The 19,545-nt window shown below is 50.0% G+C and overlaps 1 protein-coding gene across 1 annotated transcript; it reads right to left on the bottom strand.

Annotated features, from left to right (window-relative positions):
- Nucleotides 1-1,284: 1,284 nt before the first annotated feature.
- Nucleotides 1,285-19,539, bottom strand: LOC311367631 (uncharacterized protein; the record flags this gene model as incomplete). Its single annotated transcript, XM_084486442.1, has 24 exons — nucleotides 19,461-19,539; nucleotides 19,211-19,317; nucleotides 18,997-19,062; nucleotides 18,332-18,481; nucleotides 16,688-16,821; nucleotides 16,489-16,583; nucleotides 16,235-16,289; nucleotides 15,946-16,080; nucleotides 15,236-15,469; nucleotides 14,722-14,776; nucleotides 14,346-14,619; nucleotides 13,892-14,019; nucleotides 13,060-13,471; nucleotides 12,690-12,818; nucleotides 12,209-12,245; nucleotides 12,008-12,112; nucleotides 9,065-11,323; nucleotides 7,823-7,985; nucleotides 7,057-7,183; nucleotides 6,931-6,964; nucleotides 6,609-6,719; nucleotides 2,286-2,405; nucleotides 1,937-2,156; nucleotides 1,285-1,525 (listed from the first exon to the last, which is right to left on the bottom strand). Coding segments are annotated over exons 1-24 (5,454 nt in total), but the record flags the coding sequence as incomplete, so codon positions are not given.
- Between the last annotated feature and the right edge of the window lie 6 nt (nucleotides 19,540-19,545).

Raw genomic sequence — 19,545 nt, forward strand, 5'->3', positions numbered from 1 at the left:
CCTTTTCAACAGGCCAGATGTGAAGCAATCACAAGTTCTGGGATTTGCTCAAGCAACATAGTATGGTCATATTCTGAGGAGTTACCAGCTAAAATATATGAGTACTGACAGTAACCAAAATATGCACAAAAGGAGTTATGGTGTATCTATTGTCCATTCAAACAACAGGTCAAAATGAGAGTGTTTGAAACCTTGTTCCTAAGCAGCAGCAAATAAATAGTACATATGTAAGCTTTGAACGGTTGAATTCTATGATATATCAGCAAAACACCCTTTTCTTTACAGGGCCATCTTCAGCATAAAATAATCTTTAATATCTCTATATAGAACAAACTACATAAAAAACTAATAATTAAAAAAAGATTGTCCTCTCATTCGTCCACTTCTGTGAAAATGTCGCTCAAGAAGTACTGCGAGACGTTGGTGGGCTCCTCCTCCCCCCTGCTGACCCGCCGCTGGTCCTCCAGGTGGGCCGTCTGTAGGGGAGGGAGCACAGGGTAGCAGTGAGATACCGGGTGGTACGGTGCGTTTGATAGGCTGATCTATCACTACCAGGTGGTACGGTGCATTTGATAGGCTGATCTATCACTACCGGGTGGTACGGTGCATTTGATAGGCTGATCTATCACTACCGGGTGGTACGGTGCATTTGATAGGCTGATCCATCACTACCGGGTGGTACGGTGCGTTTGATAGGCTGATCTATCACTACCGGGTGGTACGGTGCGTTTGATAGGCTGATCTATCACTACCGGGTGGTACGGTGCGTTTGATAGGCTGATCTATCACTACCGGGTGGTACGGTGCGTTTGATAGGCTGATCTATCCACTACCCTGTGGTACGGTGCATTTGATAGGCTGATCTATCCACCATACATCTGGGTACCATACATCTGGGTGGACAGCCCACTTGTGCTGTCACCATATTTTGAAATATATATATATATATATATATATATATATATATATATATATATATATATATATATATAGCAGTATTTAAAATATTTTGAATTGGCTTCTAATGGCAAGTCAAAAATACACACTTCCTGGTAAAAGTTATTCTTGTTCAACGGGGGAAATTCAGTCTGCTGCTTCGTGCCAACAGTGAGTCCTGCTAAAGAATGCTTCAACTATCCAACCCCCCCTGTGTTATCGTCCCGAGGTGGAGTGCGTCACCTCAGCGGTACTTCCAGAAGTCCCGGGCCGTGGCTCCGCGGGGCCCGTCCTGACCGGGGACACCGGCCCCGGGGCCGCTGGCGGGACGGCCGCTGGCGGGACGGCCGCTGGCGGGACGGCCGCTGGCGGGACGGCGGCCGGCCTGCTCTCCGGCGCCACGGAAACGTCTTTGAGTGGCGCTTTCGCGGCGCCGCCGTCCTTGGCGGAGGGGCCCGGCTTCCTCGCCGCGCCGCGCGGCGTTTTGACCTGAGGGGCGAGGGGCGGCGCTCTGACCTTTGACCCGGGGGTGCCAGAGGGGCCCGGGGTCGCCGGGCCCGAGAGGAACGAGAGGAACCCCTTGGGCTTCCTGCAAGGTCAAATGAACCACAGTGAAACTGTAGATTATCGATTCCCCCATTGCAAAAAAACACAATTGTCCTCCATTTTCTTTTGGTAAATATAAACGGTCCTCATTCATACAGCGCTTTTATCCAAAGCGCTTTACAGTGTTGACTGACATTCACCCTTTCATCCACACATTCACACAGCGACGGCGGAGTCAGCCACGCAGGGCGACAGCCAGCTCGTCAGGGGTGGGTGAGGGGTCTCGCTCAGGGACACATCGACACTCAGCTAGGAGGAGCCGGGGATCGAACCATCAACCTTGCGGTTCCCAGCCAATCCGCTCTGCTAATGCCGCCCCCCCTCTTTTCACTTCTTGTTTCCACATTTCACAAAAGCGCACGAGATCAGAACCTTTAGGGTTCTCCCGACTCACCTCTTCAGAGCAGGCGCTTTGGGAGGCGGGGCGTCGGCGGCCTCCTCTGGGGTACTCCCGCCCCGCTCAGCCTCCAGGAGGCCACTGGGCCCTGGGGGTGGTCGTGGGTCAGTGGAGCCCTGCGGCTGCGGGACCTCGGGGGTCCGGTCCTTCCCAGCGGAGGCCCTCCTGGTCTGCCTCGTCCCGGCAGATCTGGGCTGGACCTCCACCGGGGCTGCAGCTGGAGGGGATGGGGTTATACGCAAATGTATCCACGTGATGCAAAGTGTGGATTGGCGATTTGAGATTTACAATTTTTTCCACATGTTAACGTCCTCCGATACGACTGAAGGAGGTGGTCTGCTCTCACCCTGCTCCCCTTGTCGACGGGCCCCGGGGCCTCTCCTCTTCTTGCTGGGGGGGTCCTGATGCTCCTCGGGCTCAGCCAGGGCCTCCGCCGGCTCAGAGACGGCGGGGCTCGGACCGGGCTCTGCTCAGACGGTACACACAACGCAGATCACCCACTTAGGCTAGAGTCGTTACGAGACGTCCTGCATACCGTCCAACGACAATGGGCCCCGGGGCCAGAGTAAACATTACATGACACAGACAGTAAACATGTCAGGTGACAGGTATCAAATAAAGGACTCCAGTTTTAGCATGGGAGAAATAGTTGATCATGTCTGCATTTGTTTAAAAAGAGTCAGTGAACTAAAGTGATCTATGCCATTTTACCACTGTTACTGAAACGACTCTCCAGTTTAGAGAAAAAAGGGGTAAAATCATAGTTTTTGGACATTCTACCCAAAACAGTACAAGACCGGACGTATGGAGCTCTGTCTGGGCGGTGTGTGTGTGTGGGGCTCTGTCTGGGCGGTGTGTGTGTGTGTGTGTGTGTGGGGCTCTGTCTGGGCGGTGTGTGTGTGGAGCTCTGTCTGGGAGGTGTGTGTGTGTGGGGCTCTGTCTGGGCGGTGTGTGTGAGTGGAGCTCTGTCTGGGCGGTGTGTGTGTGGAGCTCTGTCTGGGCGGTGTGTGTGTGTGTGTGTGTGTGTGTGGGTGGGGCTCTGTCTGGGCGGTGTGTGTGTGTGGAGCTCTGTCTGGGCGGTGTGTGAGGACGTTTGGCGCTCTGTCTGGGCAGCGGCTTACTGTGGTGTCCGAGAGAAAGTTGAGCTTTTCGGACACTTATTGTATAACACCTGTCTGAGCAGCGATTCAGTTAATAGCCATGTCCGAGGGTATAGCTTCCCGTACACGTATAGCATAACACTACGGTGTGTGGCGCATTTCATATACAACATCGCTTATTATAATGCTCATAACAGTTACACAACGACGGTACTAAAAAAGTATCATAAATTTGCCGTGGGTCATGTGTCATGTTTGTGTTCGAATTCCGTCTGAAACAGTGGGTTTACAGACTTGTTAAAACCATGATTAAACATGTCTAGAATACTTCTTTGAATTTTAACGATGTTTATGACAACTTTGAGTGACACTAAAGTGGCACTAAAAATTGTCCTCGGGCCGGCATGTAGAAAATGTGAAGGGAGACTCCAGAAGCGAGACTTGCAAAATTGCCAGCCTGCGTCTGAAACGCTGTGCCTCCAACACACACGACAACGGAAACACACTCCACGCACGACAATTGAAACACAGTCCACATGACAACAACACTGAAACACAGTCCACACGACAACAACACTGAAACACAGTCCACACGACAACAACACTGAAACACAGTCCACATGACAACAACACTGAAACACAGTCCACATGACAACAACACTGAAACACAGTCCACATGACAACAACACTGAAACACAGTCCACATGACAACAACACTGAAACACAGTCCACATGACAACAACACTGAAACACAGTCCACATGACAACAACACTGAAACACAGTCCACATGACAACAACACTGAAACACAGTCCACATGACAACACTGAAACACAGTCCACACAACAACACTGAAACACACAACACTGAAACATACTCCACACAACACTGAAACACACTCCACACAACACTGAAACACACTCCACACAACAACACTGAAACACAATTCACACAACACTGAAACACAATTCACACAACACTGAAACACAATTCACACAACACTGAAACACACTCCACACAACACTGAAACACACTCCACACAACACTGAAACACACTCCACACACACAACACTGAAACACACAACACTGAAACACACTCCACACACACAACACTGAAACACAGTCCACACAACACTGAAACACACTCCACACACAACACTGAAACACACTCCACACACAACACTGAAACACAGTCCATGCACAACACTGAAACACACTCCACACAACACTGAAACACAGTCCACACAACACTGAAACACACTCCACACACAACACTGAAACACACTCCACACAACACTGAAACACAGTCCATGCACAACACTGAAACACACTCCACACAACACTGAAACACACTCCACACACAACACTGAAACACAGTCCACACAGCCCATAGATCTGTTGTGCCAGTGCATTGAGCAAGTCAAAGACTGGATGTGCTGAAATTTCCTTCAACTAAATGAGGACAAAACCAAGATAATTGTATTTGGTGCTGAAACCGAAAGGCTTAAAGTTACTAACACCTTCACTCTCTGTCCTTGAAAACCTCAATCAAAGCCAGAAATCTAGGGGTTATCATGGATTCAGATTTACATTTCGACAGTCACATCAAATCAGTTACAAGCTCATGTCTACTGAAGACTTACAAAAACTTATACATGCCTTTATCACTAGCAAGCTTGATTACTGCAATGGTCTCCTTACAGGTCTCCAAAAAAAAACTCTAAGGCAACTACAGCTTGTTCAGAATGCTGCTGCTAGAGTTCTAACAAAGACCAAAAAATTTGAACATATTACACCAATTCTTAAATCGTTACATTGGCTCCCTGTATGTCAGAGAATTGATTTTAAAATCATGTTGCTAACCTATAAATCCCTACATAGTTTAGGGCCAAAATATTTAACTGATATGCTTCCAGTACATAAGCCTTCTAGGCCACTAAGATCCTCTGAGACCAATCTGTTAATTATCCCCAGAGTCAACACGAAACATGGGGAAGCAGGATTTAGTTACTATGCAACAAAGCTGGAATAGCTGGAATAAACTCCCTTCAGTCTTGTTTTAAAACAAGACTGAAGACTTTTATGTTTGCTTTAGCTTTCTGCTAAATATTAAATCTACAATGCTTCTATCTATTTTTTGTTTTATTACTAACTTTGCCTTTATTTTCTCACTTTCTAAAATGCATTTTTTTTTCTTTGCCTTTCTAAAATGTTTCTAAAATGTTTTTTTTTAACTCTATTTTACTTTTTACTTATCTATTATTTTCTTTTATTGTATGACAATGTTTATATGTGAAGCACTTTGAGTCTGCCTTGTGTATGAAAAGTGCTATATAAATAAAGTTGCCTTGCCTCCACACACACACAACACTGAAACACAGTCCACACACAACACTGAAACACAGTCCCCATGTGATCTGTATCTGGATGCGATGCAATTCAGGGATGATACATTTTAAAATGGAACGATTCGATGCGATTTGATTCAATGTTCTAACAAAGCGATTTGATGAGATGTGATTCAATCCAATAGATACAGTTAATATAATAGTTAATATTTGTCAATGTTAATTTTCTATAATTAAAATAAGCCTTCTATAAAAGAGCCATTGCCTACTTTCAAATATATATATATATATGGTATAGGGACCATGGACTCTTAGGTTTTTTTATGGCATGGGGAAAAAGTGGAAGACAAATGTATCAATTTAGAACTACATGTCGATTTATTTGTTTATTTATAGACTTGATCGCTGTCCTCCTTCTTATAAAACCCAAAGACTTCCACACATTTCATTTCAGCTTCGCTGGTGTACTGAAAGTCGTTTCACCGCTTTCGGACACGTCGTATTGTTCTATTTTCCACACGCTTTACAGCTCCGGTTGTTCCGGTTGAGACGTACACAAACACACACACGGATCCGCCCACTTCCTTCAATTCCATTTTTCGGATCCTTATGGACACGGAATGAAATGAGTTGACAATGCTGTCTTGATATCAGGCTAAAGCTTCACTCAACCGATCCGGAACCTTTAAATCGGTGCATCGACCGATTCTTGGTCATTTTAAATCGATTCAGGGGCCCACGTATCGATGTCGTTGAATCTGTGTTAATCCAACCGGTTACCGATTCATATCGGTGAATCGCTACACCCTATAGTCCACGCACGACATACCTGAAACACCATCCACGCACCACAACGTCGCATTCCTTCGAGCCTTGCCCTGTATTTACCGGCATCCTACCGGATACATAATAAACCAGTGGGGCAGCCAGTGGTTGCCAACAACCCTCAATAAAACAAGTGCCTCATTTACTCTTCTTAGGAGTATCGTCTGTCTAGCCAACCGCGTCACAGGCGGTGTGGTGACGTCATGATCAGGGGCAGGCCCTTTACCGGAACCCCATTCCATCGCTTTACACGTAAATAGTATCACGTTTCAGAGGGCGGTCCAAAGTCAGTGTGCTTGACATGGAAACCACAGGCATATGTCACATATGACACACACACACACACACACGTTAGAAGTTGTATTTGGATAAAATGGTCAGATTGAATTCTCCTTACTTTTCCTTTGCCTGGTACCAGACAACGCTCTCCTCTTCTTACTGGGAGGTTCAGCCTCCACAGAGCCGACCACAGCCTCTGGTGGCTCTGGAACTGGGACGGGATCCGGGTCTACTAGATGGTCAACACAACATCAGGACATAAAACTAACAAAAACACTTTATTTTTTATACTTTATCTATCAGGCCTGTCGATTAAACAGAAATAATTATGAACATGTTAATAATAATGTATTATTCAATTGAGTGAGTTACTGAGCGAGAGAGAGCGAGAGAGCGAGAGAGCGAGAGAGAGAGAGAGAGAGAGAGAGAGAGACAGCTACCTTGCTGGGGGTCCGGCTGCTCAGCCGCGTGTGCCTGTGAGAGAGGGTTAAAAGGTGAAGGAGAGGTTGTCATGGTTGTCACGGTGAAGGCTGCGGCTGGAGGACGTCCCACGGCGCTCTGCCTACCGTGGGGGTGTGGCGCGGGGAGCCGGCGCCCGGGGGCAGACGGAGGCCGGGCCTCCTGCCCGACGACCTCCCCGGAGGGGTCCCAGGGGTCACCGGGGTCTCAGGGGTCACCGGGGTCACCGGGTCGCTGGCCAGGGCACAGAGAGGTCAGTACAACACCGCCCGCAGAAATCAATACGAACACATCAATACGATACAAAAAATACATACAAAGGAATTAGTCAAGGTATTTAATTACTCATAATTGCTACTATTTTTTTACATTTTTCTGTATTATTGACGGTTAACAACAATACAGCTATTTGCAATCATATATTTCACTAGTATTACTGACAACCATTTAGTTTATAACTTCAGGTTGGAGTCGCCCTCTATCAGTGTTGTATTCTGTTTGTATTCTGAATACGGCGTTAAGTATTCAGAATACAAATTATAAGTAACTGTATTCCATTACAGTTACAATTTAAATAGTTGGTATTTAGAATACAGATACAGTGTTGAAATGACGATACTTCTGTTTCACGAGTTTATTCACTCTCTACGGTGCTTTCGCACCAACAGCATTTAATAGTGCGCACTAAACGAGTGGATGCAACCACCTCAGTGCACCAAATCAGCCGGCCGAGACCTCGGGTTTCTTATCCTTCCCAACACTGCCCTCTATGCATGAACCACGCTTTGTCAGTCTGGAGGCATTACTGGAGTGAGTGAGTGAGTGAGTGAGTGAGTGAGTGAGTGAGTGAGTGAGTGAGTGAGTGCCGCTGACCTCAGTGGCTGTGGGGCTGCCTCGGCCCCAGGCAGATATGGGGGGGCCTCAGACCCCCCGAAGGCCCCCCCCGCCGTGGGGAAGACGGGGATCTCGGTGAGGGAGAGGATGAAGAAGGGCTCCTCCGGGTCGGAGGGGGCCGGCTCCGGCGGGACGGGGGGCGCTGAGGGCGGCGTGGCAACACACGCGCACGCGCACACGCACACACACACACACACACACACACACACACACACACACGTTTTTATCGCCCCTTTCCTCCAGACAAAATAGGATACTCATTCACCTAAACAACACCTATGCCGCTTTTCCACCGCCAGTACCAACTCGACTCGACTCGACTCGCCTCGACTCAACTCGGTTTGGTTGCGTTTCCATCTAAAAAAGTACCTCTTCAATGTGGGCGGGTCGTAGAAAAGAACCTCTCCACCATGGGCGGGTCGTCATTAGGTTTTAATCACGGGAGACGCGATTCCCGGGAAATCTGAATCTGATCAAGACTATTTCCTGATTCCCGGGAAAGGTTATGATGGGAAATAAAATAAAATAAAAAGCGCAATGACTGCACGTCTATTGTTGTCATACGGTAACGTTGATAGAGGCGAAACTCGAGCCCTAGGAAAGGAACGACACTGAAACGAAACAGCGAAATGCCGGTCCGTGGACTCCAGCCACGCCGGACACACACAACCACGCCCGACACACATAACGACGCGCAGCCTAACTCTAGCCCCGGGAAAGGAGCGACACACACGGCGAAACGCTGATCAGTGTCCCCCTCGGGAGCGGGTTCGTGGACTCCAACCACGCCGGACACAACTTAACTTGAGTGAATATTCCCATTTACAGCCGCTGGCCAATCAGTTACCAGCAGCCTGTTTACGTCACACAAAAGTACCTACTCCGCTGGCATGGAACCTCGACGGAGGTAGTACTAAAAAAAAGTACCCGGTACTAGGTACCAGGTACTTTTTTTGCCAATGGAAACGCAAATAAGGCGTGGCGAGTCGAGTCGAGTCGAGTAGGTACTGGCGGTGGAAAAGCGGCACTAGAGATTATTTTGCCAACAAAATATATTTTTAACCAAACTAATAGCTGTGGTGATGGTGGTGCACTAGTGCACTTTCCAGATACTGCATGTCCTGCAATTTCACAAGCAGCTCATTTAAGTCATTTCACAAGCAGCTCATTTAAGTCATTTCACAAGCGGCTCATTCAAGTCAGTTCAGTGACTCCTCTGACCTGTCTGAGGTGCGGGCGTGGCGGTCTCCGTGGCAGGCCGGCTCGGGGGCTCCGATGCTGCCGCTTCGTGAGCCTGATCACACCTAGACGCCCTCGTCTCCTCCTGACCAACAGGGGGTGCTGTTGGCACGGCCGCGCTGGGGAGCGGCTCGTCAGCGCCAGAGTCCACCTCCGTGAAGGGGTCTTCGACGAGCCACGAGGCGCCGTGGCCGGCCGTCGTTCCCTCACCGCTCCCTTCCCCCGCTGACGTCGAGGCGTGAGGTTTGGGGTCCTCGGTCGCGTTGAAGGGGTCCGGAAGGAGGAGCGGCGTCTCGGTGACCGCGCTGCTCGTGTTTTTAACGGTTGCCGTACTTTCCACGGGTGGATTTAACGTTGACTCGGTGGCGGAGGACACCGCGGGATCCAACTGCGTCGCAACCGAAGAGGACCTTGGTATCCTTTTGTGTTCCCCGCCGGCTTCTCCGCCCCCGCGGGAGCCCGAAGGGAGGGCCTCTCCTGGCGTCCCGGGGCCCGTGTCGGGGGGCGACGGCGGGACTTGGCGCCGGCCGGGCGGCTGCTTGGCGTGGCTGACCCTGGAGGCCTGAGGACCCAGGTTAGGCTTGGGTTTGACGTGGCTGAAGCGACGCCGTGGCGCGCCCGGGACGCACTGCGGTTTCGCCCTGATCGCCTCGTCCTCCGTCTGCGACGAAGACGAGTCGGCTGCGGGTTCCTTGGAGGCCGCCGCCGGCCGCCGCGCCGCCCCGTCTCCCGCCGCAGGTCCTCCTTCGGACGGGGGGGGATCCTCCGCCCGTAGAGCAGGCTGAGGGCCCGGAGTGGTGGTGCTGGTGGTCGTGGTGGCCCCGGGGCCGCTGGTCTCCTGCTCCCCTTCCTCACGTGACCTTTGTGCGCCCGTGCGTCCAGATGTTTCCGACACGAGTGGCTCTGAGGTTTGCTCCGGAGAGGCCTGCAGGGGCGACGGGGGCGACGGGGCCGCCGCGCGCCAGGCTGTCCTCGGTCGCGTTCCGGCTTTGGCGCGAGGTCCCTGATCTGCGACGGGCGTTGGGACCGGTGAGACCGGCACGTTCTCATGTTCTGAGGCATCTGAGAGGTCATCTTTCGTCGGCTGTACCTGTGCCTGGCATCCTCCGGGGGTATCCACGCCATCAGCCTTCCCCTCTTCTCCGCCGACGCCCGTTCCCGTGGGCGTGAGAGTCGAGCCCGCTTCTATTAACGTAACCGGCGACGGTGAGGTAGGACCGGGTGTTTTTAGGTCACCAGTGGCGCCGCAGGTGGATCCCGGTCCCGGCGGCGTCACCGTGTCTTCTGCGGGCTGTGGTTCAGAAGACGAGGCGTTCCCGTCCGGACTGGCCGTCGCCGGGTCCGACTCTACAGAAGGTGCGGCTCGGGCCCGCCGGCCCAGATTGGGTTTGGCTTTGGGGAATTGTCTCCTCCTCGCCGCCGTATGACTTGGCGGTACAACTTCAGCCTCCTTTGCCTTAGAGTCGGGCAACGGTCCTTTGGCCGGAACGTCCACGGAGGGACGGGATGGTGCAGGATCTGTCCGAGGCTCACTGCCTGTGGCCGCTTCCGGACCAGTTTCCAACGTCCTTTTAGCGGAGGCCTCCTCTTGAGAGTCCCGCTTCACTGAGGTCTCCAATTGTGGTTCTACTTCAAGACTTTGTCCTCTCCCTGCGGCCTCATCCTGCCTGGCGGGTGTCTCCTCTTGGATCTCACCCCCACTCGTCGGCACGTGTCCTCCTGCAGATGACGGTGGCACACAGTCCGTTGATGGGACTAAAGATGCTCCTTCCACCGCCGCTGGCAACGGCGGCTCCTCCGACGCGTCCTCCTTGTGCGCGGCCCCCGGCGTCTGGTTCCCGTCGGCCTCGAGCGAGTCGGTCGTGGGTTTCTGCGCGGGGCGAGCGACCCTGGAGGCCCGGAGCAGGTTGGGCTTGGGTTTGATCTTGGCCAACCGTCCGCGCTTACTCGGCGGGGAACTCACCGCCGCCGCCGCCACCGCCTCTTCGGTGGCTTCTCCTTGTAGAGGTACTGGTTCCGTCCTCAGAGCAGCGAGCGGGCCGTGTCTAATGCTACTGCTGGGTTCATCAGGGGTATCAGGAATGGGTTCGTCCTCCGTGTCCTGATGCGCTGGGTCCACCGCGGGCGTGGCTGCGTCTGACGGCGCCGTCACGGGGGGGAGAATGTCGAGGAAGTCGCCATCGGGTTCGGTGTCTTCCTTCTGGTCGGTAGTGTCTGCTGGATCACTGACGCTCGGTACCTCTGTATGACATTGGGACAGAATATGTTGTTGATTAGATTTGAAAAAACAAACAAAAAAAAACACACTAAAATTGCAGGAACTCATCACTATTAATGATTTTAAAACTCGGCTCACAAGTTTTTTTAATGGCAAAGTTTGGAGTGTGTAAATGTTTCACTGCATAGCATGTTATCATCATCACAAAATTGTTCTTTTAGTGTGTATCCACCTCCTCCTCCTTCACCCTCTGGACTGTGTTTGTCTCTTTTCCTCATGTCTGTGTTTTCTTTTTAGGTTTCTCGTATATTTCACTAAATTTTACTGCTGCCATTTTGGCTAGGCCTTGCTAGAAAAAGAGGTAATTTGATCTGAAGCAATTCTTGCCTGGTACAATAAAGGTTAATAAATAATAATAATTAAAAAAAAAAAAGGTGCTGTAACTAAGATTTAAGATCTATCTATTTGAGTGTCACTTGTTAGCAATGGCATAGTCATCCGTCAGCTATTAGTGAGTGAGAAATTTTCTGTGAGAATTTTGAGTTGACTGCCTGCTTCTGTATGAGACCATTAGGATTTCTTACTAATCCAGGCATCTCATCTCATCCCTGATTACAGCAGCGTTAAGAGACAGAGGACTATAAAGACGAATACAATCAGTGGATGTTAATGTTAACCTGAGATGGCTCTAAGCTCCTGTGCCTCACCTGTAGTGAGGTCAGCCCCTGAGGGATCCTCGATGTGGGCCAGGAGAGACTGCAGAGAGCGGTTGCCGATGGTCAGCAGGGTGTGAGCGGCCTCGTTGTCAGACACTGACCGGGAAGAAAAACAAAAACGGTTGTCACGCAAATCCTCAGGAAGGAAAGAGATCTTTGCTAAAGCCTAAAGTCAAATGCTGTTTAACATACCTTCCATGTGATCTGGAGACAGAAAGTTGATGACATCCTGGGAATCAGATGAGAGAATGCTTTAGAAATAATAATCACTTGTATATAGTAACTTGTTTGACATAGTGATCCAAAACATGCAATGTATTAATGGGGATTAATGAAACATGGACGAGTAAGGAAATGGAAAATGAAATAGTAGTAATAAAGTAGTAATCAGAACATAATCGAATGTGCTGCATTAACAAAATACTCTTTGAATTGCAATTTGCATTTGACCATTTGTTTTGGTTTAACAAAGCCTCCTAAACATAATAAAGTGAGCCATCTCAATAGACGTAGCGATGGAGCCAAAGTTGAGATGTTCCGCAATGAGATCCAAAGACAATCAGTTTTAAAAAATGAGATGCATCTTAATAATCATGATGAGGTTAAAGGCTTTAGGACGAAGCAAGGTGGTGGTGCCTCTGGGGGGAGGGGGGGGGGGATCAGAGGGACTTACAGCCAGCAGGTCTAAGGAATGCTCAAACGGTACCGAGTCCGTTTCATTCTGCGCATGCTCGCAGGGCGCGTGGTGGGAGGAGTCTTGGGTGAGGTCCAGCACGTCGGGCACATTAACCAAAATATCAAGCTGAGGAGGATGGAGGACGGAGCACAGGGGGGAAGGGGGGGGGGGGGGGGGGGAGAGAGGGGGGAGAGGGGGGAGAGCCATGGGGATGAGGTGAAACACATCCATGCGCGGAGAATGAAATGAAGGGGAGAAACTAAATCATGTAAAAGAACAGCCGAACACAACTGATTGAGTGATTTGAGTGACGGAGCGATGCGGACGGGCGAGGGCGAAGCCGTGCCCTGGGCGGAGGTCCTCCTACCTCCTCCATGGTCTCCTCCACCGCCGAGACCACCGGGCGCGGGGAGCGGAGGCTGGCGGGCACAAAGACCGGAGCGCAGCTGTCCCCGCTGGGGTCCGACCCACGGAGCCGGTTCTCCACCTCCTCCTCTTCCTCCAACCCCGCCCAAACTGGCTTCTTCAGCCCTGCCTCCTCCTCCTTCTCCTCCTCCTCCTCATCGTCGCTGCCGTCCGACGGCGAGGCCCGCAGCGTGACCAGCTTGGGCTTCTTGGACTCCGGGCCCGGCGCCTTGGAGGTGGCGGTCTTGCTGGCGGGCCGCCGGGGCCTGGGCGTGGAGGCCGTCGGGGGGCGGCCGGGGGAGGCCGAGCCGGCGGCCGGGTCCTCCTTGGCGGGGTAGTTGAGGTGCTGGGTGGCTTTGGGCATCCTGCCGTACCTGAAACCACATCCGTCACACGGTGACAAAGAACCGCGCCTTGTAAAAATGCCCTGACGTGTGGGATAGGAACATTTAAAACGGTTAAAACTGAGGTTAAATATAGAGACAATGTAAGCTCTGCATTGGGCTTCAGCAAGACTCACGACTCACTTGTTCAGAGTTCAACTGGACTCTGCATAGCCACCCACCTTACCCCCATGCCCCTCCTCTCTTACCCTCCTAATAACACCTTGCACTTAATGTACGCACTTATTGTATATTGTACGTCCTGGCACTTGATAAAAGTACTTAGCATCTTACACTAGCTATCTTTGTTGTGCACAGGGAATGGGTTAACCCGGCAATTGTAAGTCGCTTTGGATGAAAGCGTCTGCTAAATGATGTAAATGTAAATGGCTTCCATCGTGGTTGTCATACCGTGTAGGTTTGAGATTGATCTTAATGGGGGAGACTTCTTCATCGTTGTTGTCTTCATCATCATCATCATCATCATCGTACTCCAGCTTCTTCCTCTTCTTGGCTTGTGTAAAGGGTTCCTCGTCAACCTTTACAGTAGAGCACTTTAGAGACTTTACATGATGATTATCAGCCAAATGATGAGACTTCTTTCAGTTTAAGATGTGCTCTAAAAAACACATCTGGTCATGTAGACGCTAACTGTAAGGCTACAGGGATCTAGTTGGTCTCGGCAAACAGCTTTGACTGTGCAGCACTGTAGAGAAGACTCATGTTGCGCTATTTTAGCAAGCCACAACTCTTTGACGGACACTGTCAAAAGCATAGGTCTAGGTCTGGATTTTAGGTGCACTACCCTTTTTAAAGGAAACAAGGCCCAACCAGACCAAACATGCCCCAACCCAACTCAACTCACCTCTTCTGCATCACTTGCGACGGTTTCCACCGTGGCAGGTGCATCTTGGGAGTCTGAGGCGGGTGCATCTTGGGAGTCTGAGGCTGGTGCATCTTGGGAGTCTGAGGCTGGTGCATCTTGGGAGTCTGAGGCTGGTGAATCTGCGACGGGCTCTGCGGCCTTGCCCTTCTTCCGGCGGGGCGGTAGGACAGGCTTCACGGCCCTGGCCCGGGGCCGCTTGGCGGGCTGGGTCCCGGTGGCGTCGGCGGGGGTCAGCTGTTCAGCATCCACCGGCCTGGGGATTCAGAGTGGTGCGTTCAGAGCTTGTACTGTGAGGCAAACCCAAAGGGTGACGTGGGGCCCAATGAATGCAGAAGGAGTCATTATTCATGGTTACTCGTTGGTGGGCGAGCCGTCCTCTGGCAGTGCATCTTCGGGGACCGACGGCACCGCTGTGTTTAGGAACAGAACACAAAGATAAACGTGTGCAGACTCAAAGCTTGCACACTTTCAACTTGCTTTCAACTTGTCTAGTTGAAAGCATTCTGAAGAGTGGAAAAACACAGCCACCCGCGGCACAATCAGTCCAGGTATTCTTCCTCAGTCCAAATCTACTGGGTCTGTGGAATGGTTTAGTGCGGTAAGCTAGACCCGAAGAGAAAGGGACACAGAAGCCCTTTACCTTATTCCAGGGGAACTGTCCCACTAGGCTACCTTTTAAAATGAGAGTACTGCCCCATATGGTGTTGTGAAAAAAAAGAACAGTCTGCTACATCAACCCTGTGGCTGTTTCCATTGCTTCAACTGGGAACAATTACGTTGCGTTTCTTTCCACTGAGACAGAGTTGATGTTTCCATGCTCCTAGAGTAACTAAGGGAACAAAGCAGTAAAGGGGGATGACATCCACTACCTTGTTCTTCCTTCTTGGCCCTCTTTCTGCTCTTGATCTTGGGCTTCTTGTCCGGGGGGCTGCCCTCGACGGGTTTATCCGCTGAGGAAGGGTCAACGGGGGACTTGGGGGCATCGTCCGCGTCCTGCTGTCCCCCCACGTAGTCGGGATCCTCCTGGCCGTCCGCCCCTTCCTCCTCCTCCTCCCCCAGAGGATCCTCCTCCACGTCGCTCAGGTCCTTGGAGGCCGTCCTCCCTGGGGGAGAACAGGAGGTACCGGGTGAGCTCCCTGACCTGTCTCTGTACTGTCTAACCCCTCCCTGCTCCTTAATGACCGGTCTATGTACTGCCTAACCCCTCCCTGCTCCTTAATGACCTGTCTCTGTACTGTCTAACCCCTCCCTGCTCCTTAATGACCTGTCTCTGTACTGTCTAACCCCTCCCTGCTCCTTAATGACCTGTCTCTGTACTGTCTAACCCCTCCCTGCTCCTTAATGACCTGTCTCTGTACTGTCTAACCCCTCCCTGCTCCTTAATGACCTGTCTCTGTACTGTCTAACCCCTACCTGCTCCTTAATGACCTGTCTCTGTACTGTCTAATCCCTCCCTGCTCCTCCTGCTCCCTGCTCCCTATGTAGTCACTATCTAACCCCTACCTGAAAGTCCCTTTGGATAAAAGCCTCTCCCAAATGAGCAAACTACAGTTAATTGTAATGAGTTAGTTATTTTTACCGTTAGTCTTCTTCTTGGGTTTTGGGGTCTTCTTCTCACTGGGCACTTTGGGCTTCTTCTTTTTCTGGCTCTGAAGCTCCAGAATCTTTTCCAGAAGCTTCGAAAAAAACTTGAGATCCAATCTCCGCCGTTCCTCTGAAAAGCCATGAAACACAAACCATCAGGAGGAACGCCATTATCCCTCAGAAACAATATGACTCAGATATAGTGCTAAGATGAAGAGAAAAGTAAGGTCCAGTGACGGCAAGGAAGAATTGTGGTGACGAAGACACGCGATGAAGAGCCTTACTGAAGGCCTTGTCCACCCTCCAGGAGTTGGCCCGCTCCTCCCTCTTGAATTTGTTCTGTGATGAAACACATAAAGATCAGAACACAATCATGTGATGAAAAATCATCACAACGACAACAATGTACCGGACTGTACTGGATCTGATCGACCTTTATGCTTGGATCGACAATACTCCATTTAATGTAATATATGCACCTTTCTAATATTAAAGTGATCGTGTTTGTTTGTGCCCATGTTTGTTTGTGCATTGTAACCTTGATCTCGGATCGGGCTCTGTGAGGGAACAGCTGGCAGATCATGGAGAAGTCTGTTCCCACCATGCTGACTGCCAGGAAGAACATGTCCGTCTCTGTAACACACACACACACACACATTAACACAGCGAACATAGTGCATTCAAAAAGCACACAAAGTTGGTGTGTGATCCCAGAAGGCGGTTCACGTGGATCAGACCTTCGCTAGACCAGGCTTTGGAGTAGGACTTCTTCCGGAAGCTGGAGTAGGTGGTGGTGGAGCCGCGCTCAAAGACGGCGTCCCTGTCATCGGCGGGGTTGGGCCCCTTGGCCCTCTTCACCTCGATGGTCAAGCTGGGAGGAACAGAAGAAGCGTTGAAGGAAGGGAAACCACCGACCAACCCGCGGCGTTGCAACCCCACTGGCTCCAGGAACCAGCTGGCCTGGGGCCGCTTTGACTGTAATCACCAAGATGTAATCTTTGAAAAAAATATTTCAAACTTCTATGGTTCCGTTTTTTTAAAGATATACCTTTCAAATTGCACAGGGGTAAACTGTATCGACAGATTACAGAGTTACATTTCCTCATGAATATAATGACAAATGTTTTATACCATACTATACTACTACTACTACTACTATACCATACTATGTATACTATAAACAGGTTTAAACAATAGATGCTTATGAATTGTGATTATTTGTGGTAGTGGTAGTCATTTAAGTTATGTACAAATGTATTTAAGCACTGTCCATTTACCCGATTCTTAGACAGTAATAGTATCAACCCATCAAGTAAATGGTCCTCATTTATATAGCGCTTGTATCCAAAGCGCTTTACAGTGTTGACTGACATTCACCCATTCATGCACACATTCACACACCGAGGGCAGAGTCAGCCACGCAGGGTGACAGCCAGCTCATCAGGAGCAATTAGGGGGAGGCGTCTTGCTCAGGGACACCACGACACTCAGGCCAAGTCCACACGTACCAAAACGATCATTTTTTTCCCCGTTTTCCCTGGCATCGTATCAAGAACATTTGCGTCCACACGGATCCATCTCAATACGACTCAACATGCTACTTCATGTTCCAGGCGTATAGGTGGCGCTGTTTTAGTTTTAGAAATTCACCGGAAACGGTCACTCAAGTAATAAAGCGTTAACGCCTTTTGATCGTCTCAATTGGCGCACGCATGGCTGTTGTTTGTTTGTAAAATGTGGCTTATGTGGTTGTCCATCAGTCTTTTTTGCTCAGCGTGGTGGCACAGGAGCATAATATTTTGCGATAGTAACCCTAATAGGCATAATATCTTCTCCAGCAGGAACACAAGCATGTAGTCGGCCATTGTTGTTGTTGACGTCGTCACAGGTTACAAGAGGTTACGCTCGAGGGGTGTGGCGATGACATCATCGAAACGCAAGTATGCGTATTGGCCGTCCAGACGAACACTCAAGGGCTGCGTTTGGGAATTTATTCACCCTGGGACCAGGTTTCAGAAAAGTCTGTTTGCATGCGATGCGTTTACAGGATTCGTTTGGACGATCGGCCAAAACGATGCAAAACATCTGCGTTTAAACCAAAAAGCGTCTCCGTGTGGATGGCCCCTCAGCTAGGATGAGCCGGGGATAGAACCAGCAACCTTGCGGTTGCCAGCCAACCTGCTCTACCTCCTGAGCTAATGCCACCCCTCAAGTGACCATTCCCCTTCATGATGGAAAACCCTGCACTGTGCATTTCTACCAGTTAACGTGGCTGTGGTCATTGGGACTACACCGGGGTGATACTCTGCTATAGGCTACGGACGAGGAATCGCACAGGAAAAGGAAATATATATTTGAAAGGAAGTGAGAGTGTCCCTCACCTCTCCTCGTCGATGATCAGAGATCCGTCCTCGGCCACCTTCACCCTGGGGACCATCACCCCGCCCTCTTCCTCGTCATCCTCTATCTCATCATCCTCTTCCTCAGCCCTAATGCTTGATTCCTCTGGATCCTTGACCTTCTCTGGGGATCTGTGAAGGGAAAATAGAAAAATACAATATAAATATGATGAAAGAAATTATACTAAATACACTAAACAGAGGACATGTATTGAGAAGTGAAATTTGAATGTGCCTAATCTGAGTTATGAACATGTGATAACATTTTTGGATTTGAGTTATGAATATGTAAAAACTATTACTAACTATTACTCCTAACCCTGTAGGAAAAGTGCTTTACATTGTAGTCTCCTATGATTTTAAAATGTAGGACATGATGTAAGTATGGACTCAAATTGCCCTCTATGGGTTAAACCTACTATTGCATGCGTAATCTGTTGTTAGATGCTTTGGGTTACCAGGTAACACGCTGGCTCCACTACCCTTAATCTGATGGAGTAAGTGGGAGTGGGTTGTTCTAGACTTAGTAAAAGCCTGAACATCTATAATCACCCCTCCCCTGAATCAAAAAAGTAGTACGGTCTCGGCAGCACTAACTACTGTCTAGAACTAATACTAGATAACACTAAACCAGGCTAAAGTCTTACACTTCTCTTGTTGGCGAGGCTGGGACCACGGTCTCATCCTCTGGAACGGACTCCTCCAAATAGGATCTGGAGGGAAACAACAAGAAACACGCTTGGTTTGTACAACTACCATTCCAACCCATAGATCAATCTAAACACCAGCGAACATCATGACCAGCGGTGGTGTGTCCCCGCTGGTTCAGAGAGGCTCCAGGGGGGGGAGGTGGGGACTCACGTCATGGGGTTGGACGCGGGGAGGTAGTGGACCAGGTCCCTCATGGTCATCTTGGAGGGGTCCAGGGTGTACTCCTTCACACGGAATCTCGACTTCCTGTTTCTTTGCTAAGGGGTCGGGAAGAGGACAGTTGATTAACGGAATACGACAAAGGGAGTGACAAACACTATGAAACGTAAAATGGTTAATAATCACAGTACGTCTCACAAAGCACTTGCTGTGGATAAAAGTGTCTTCTCAAATGACCCACCTTCTCCTTCTCCTTGCCCATCTCCTGCCGGAGCAGGTCCCGGAGCCTCTGGGCTTTGGCCATCCGCTGCAGGTCCGTCTGGTCG

The sequence above is a fragment of the Micromesistius poutassou genome (genome assembly GCF_964030765.1).
Source record: "Micromesistius poutassou genome assembly, chromosome: 22".
In the NCBI taxonomy this organism is placed as follows: domain Eukaryota; kingdom Metazoa; phylum Chordata; class Actinopteri; order Gadiformes; family Gadidae; genus Micromesistius; species Micromesistius poutassou.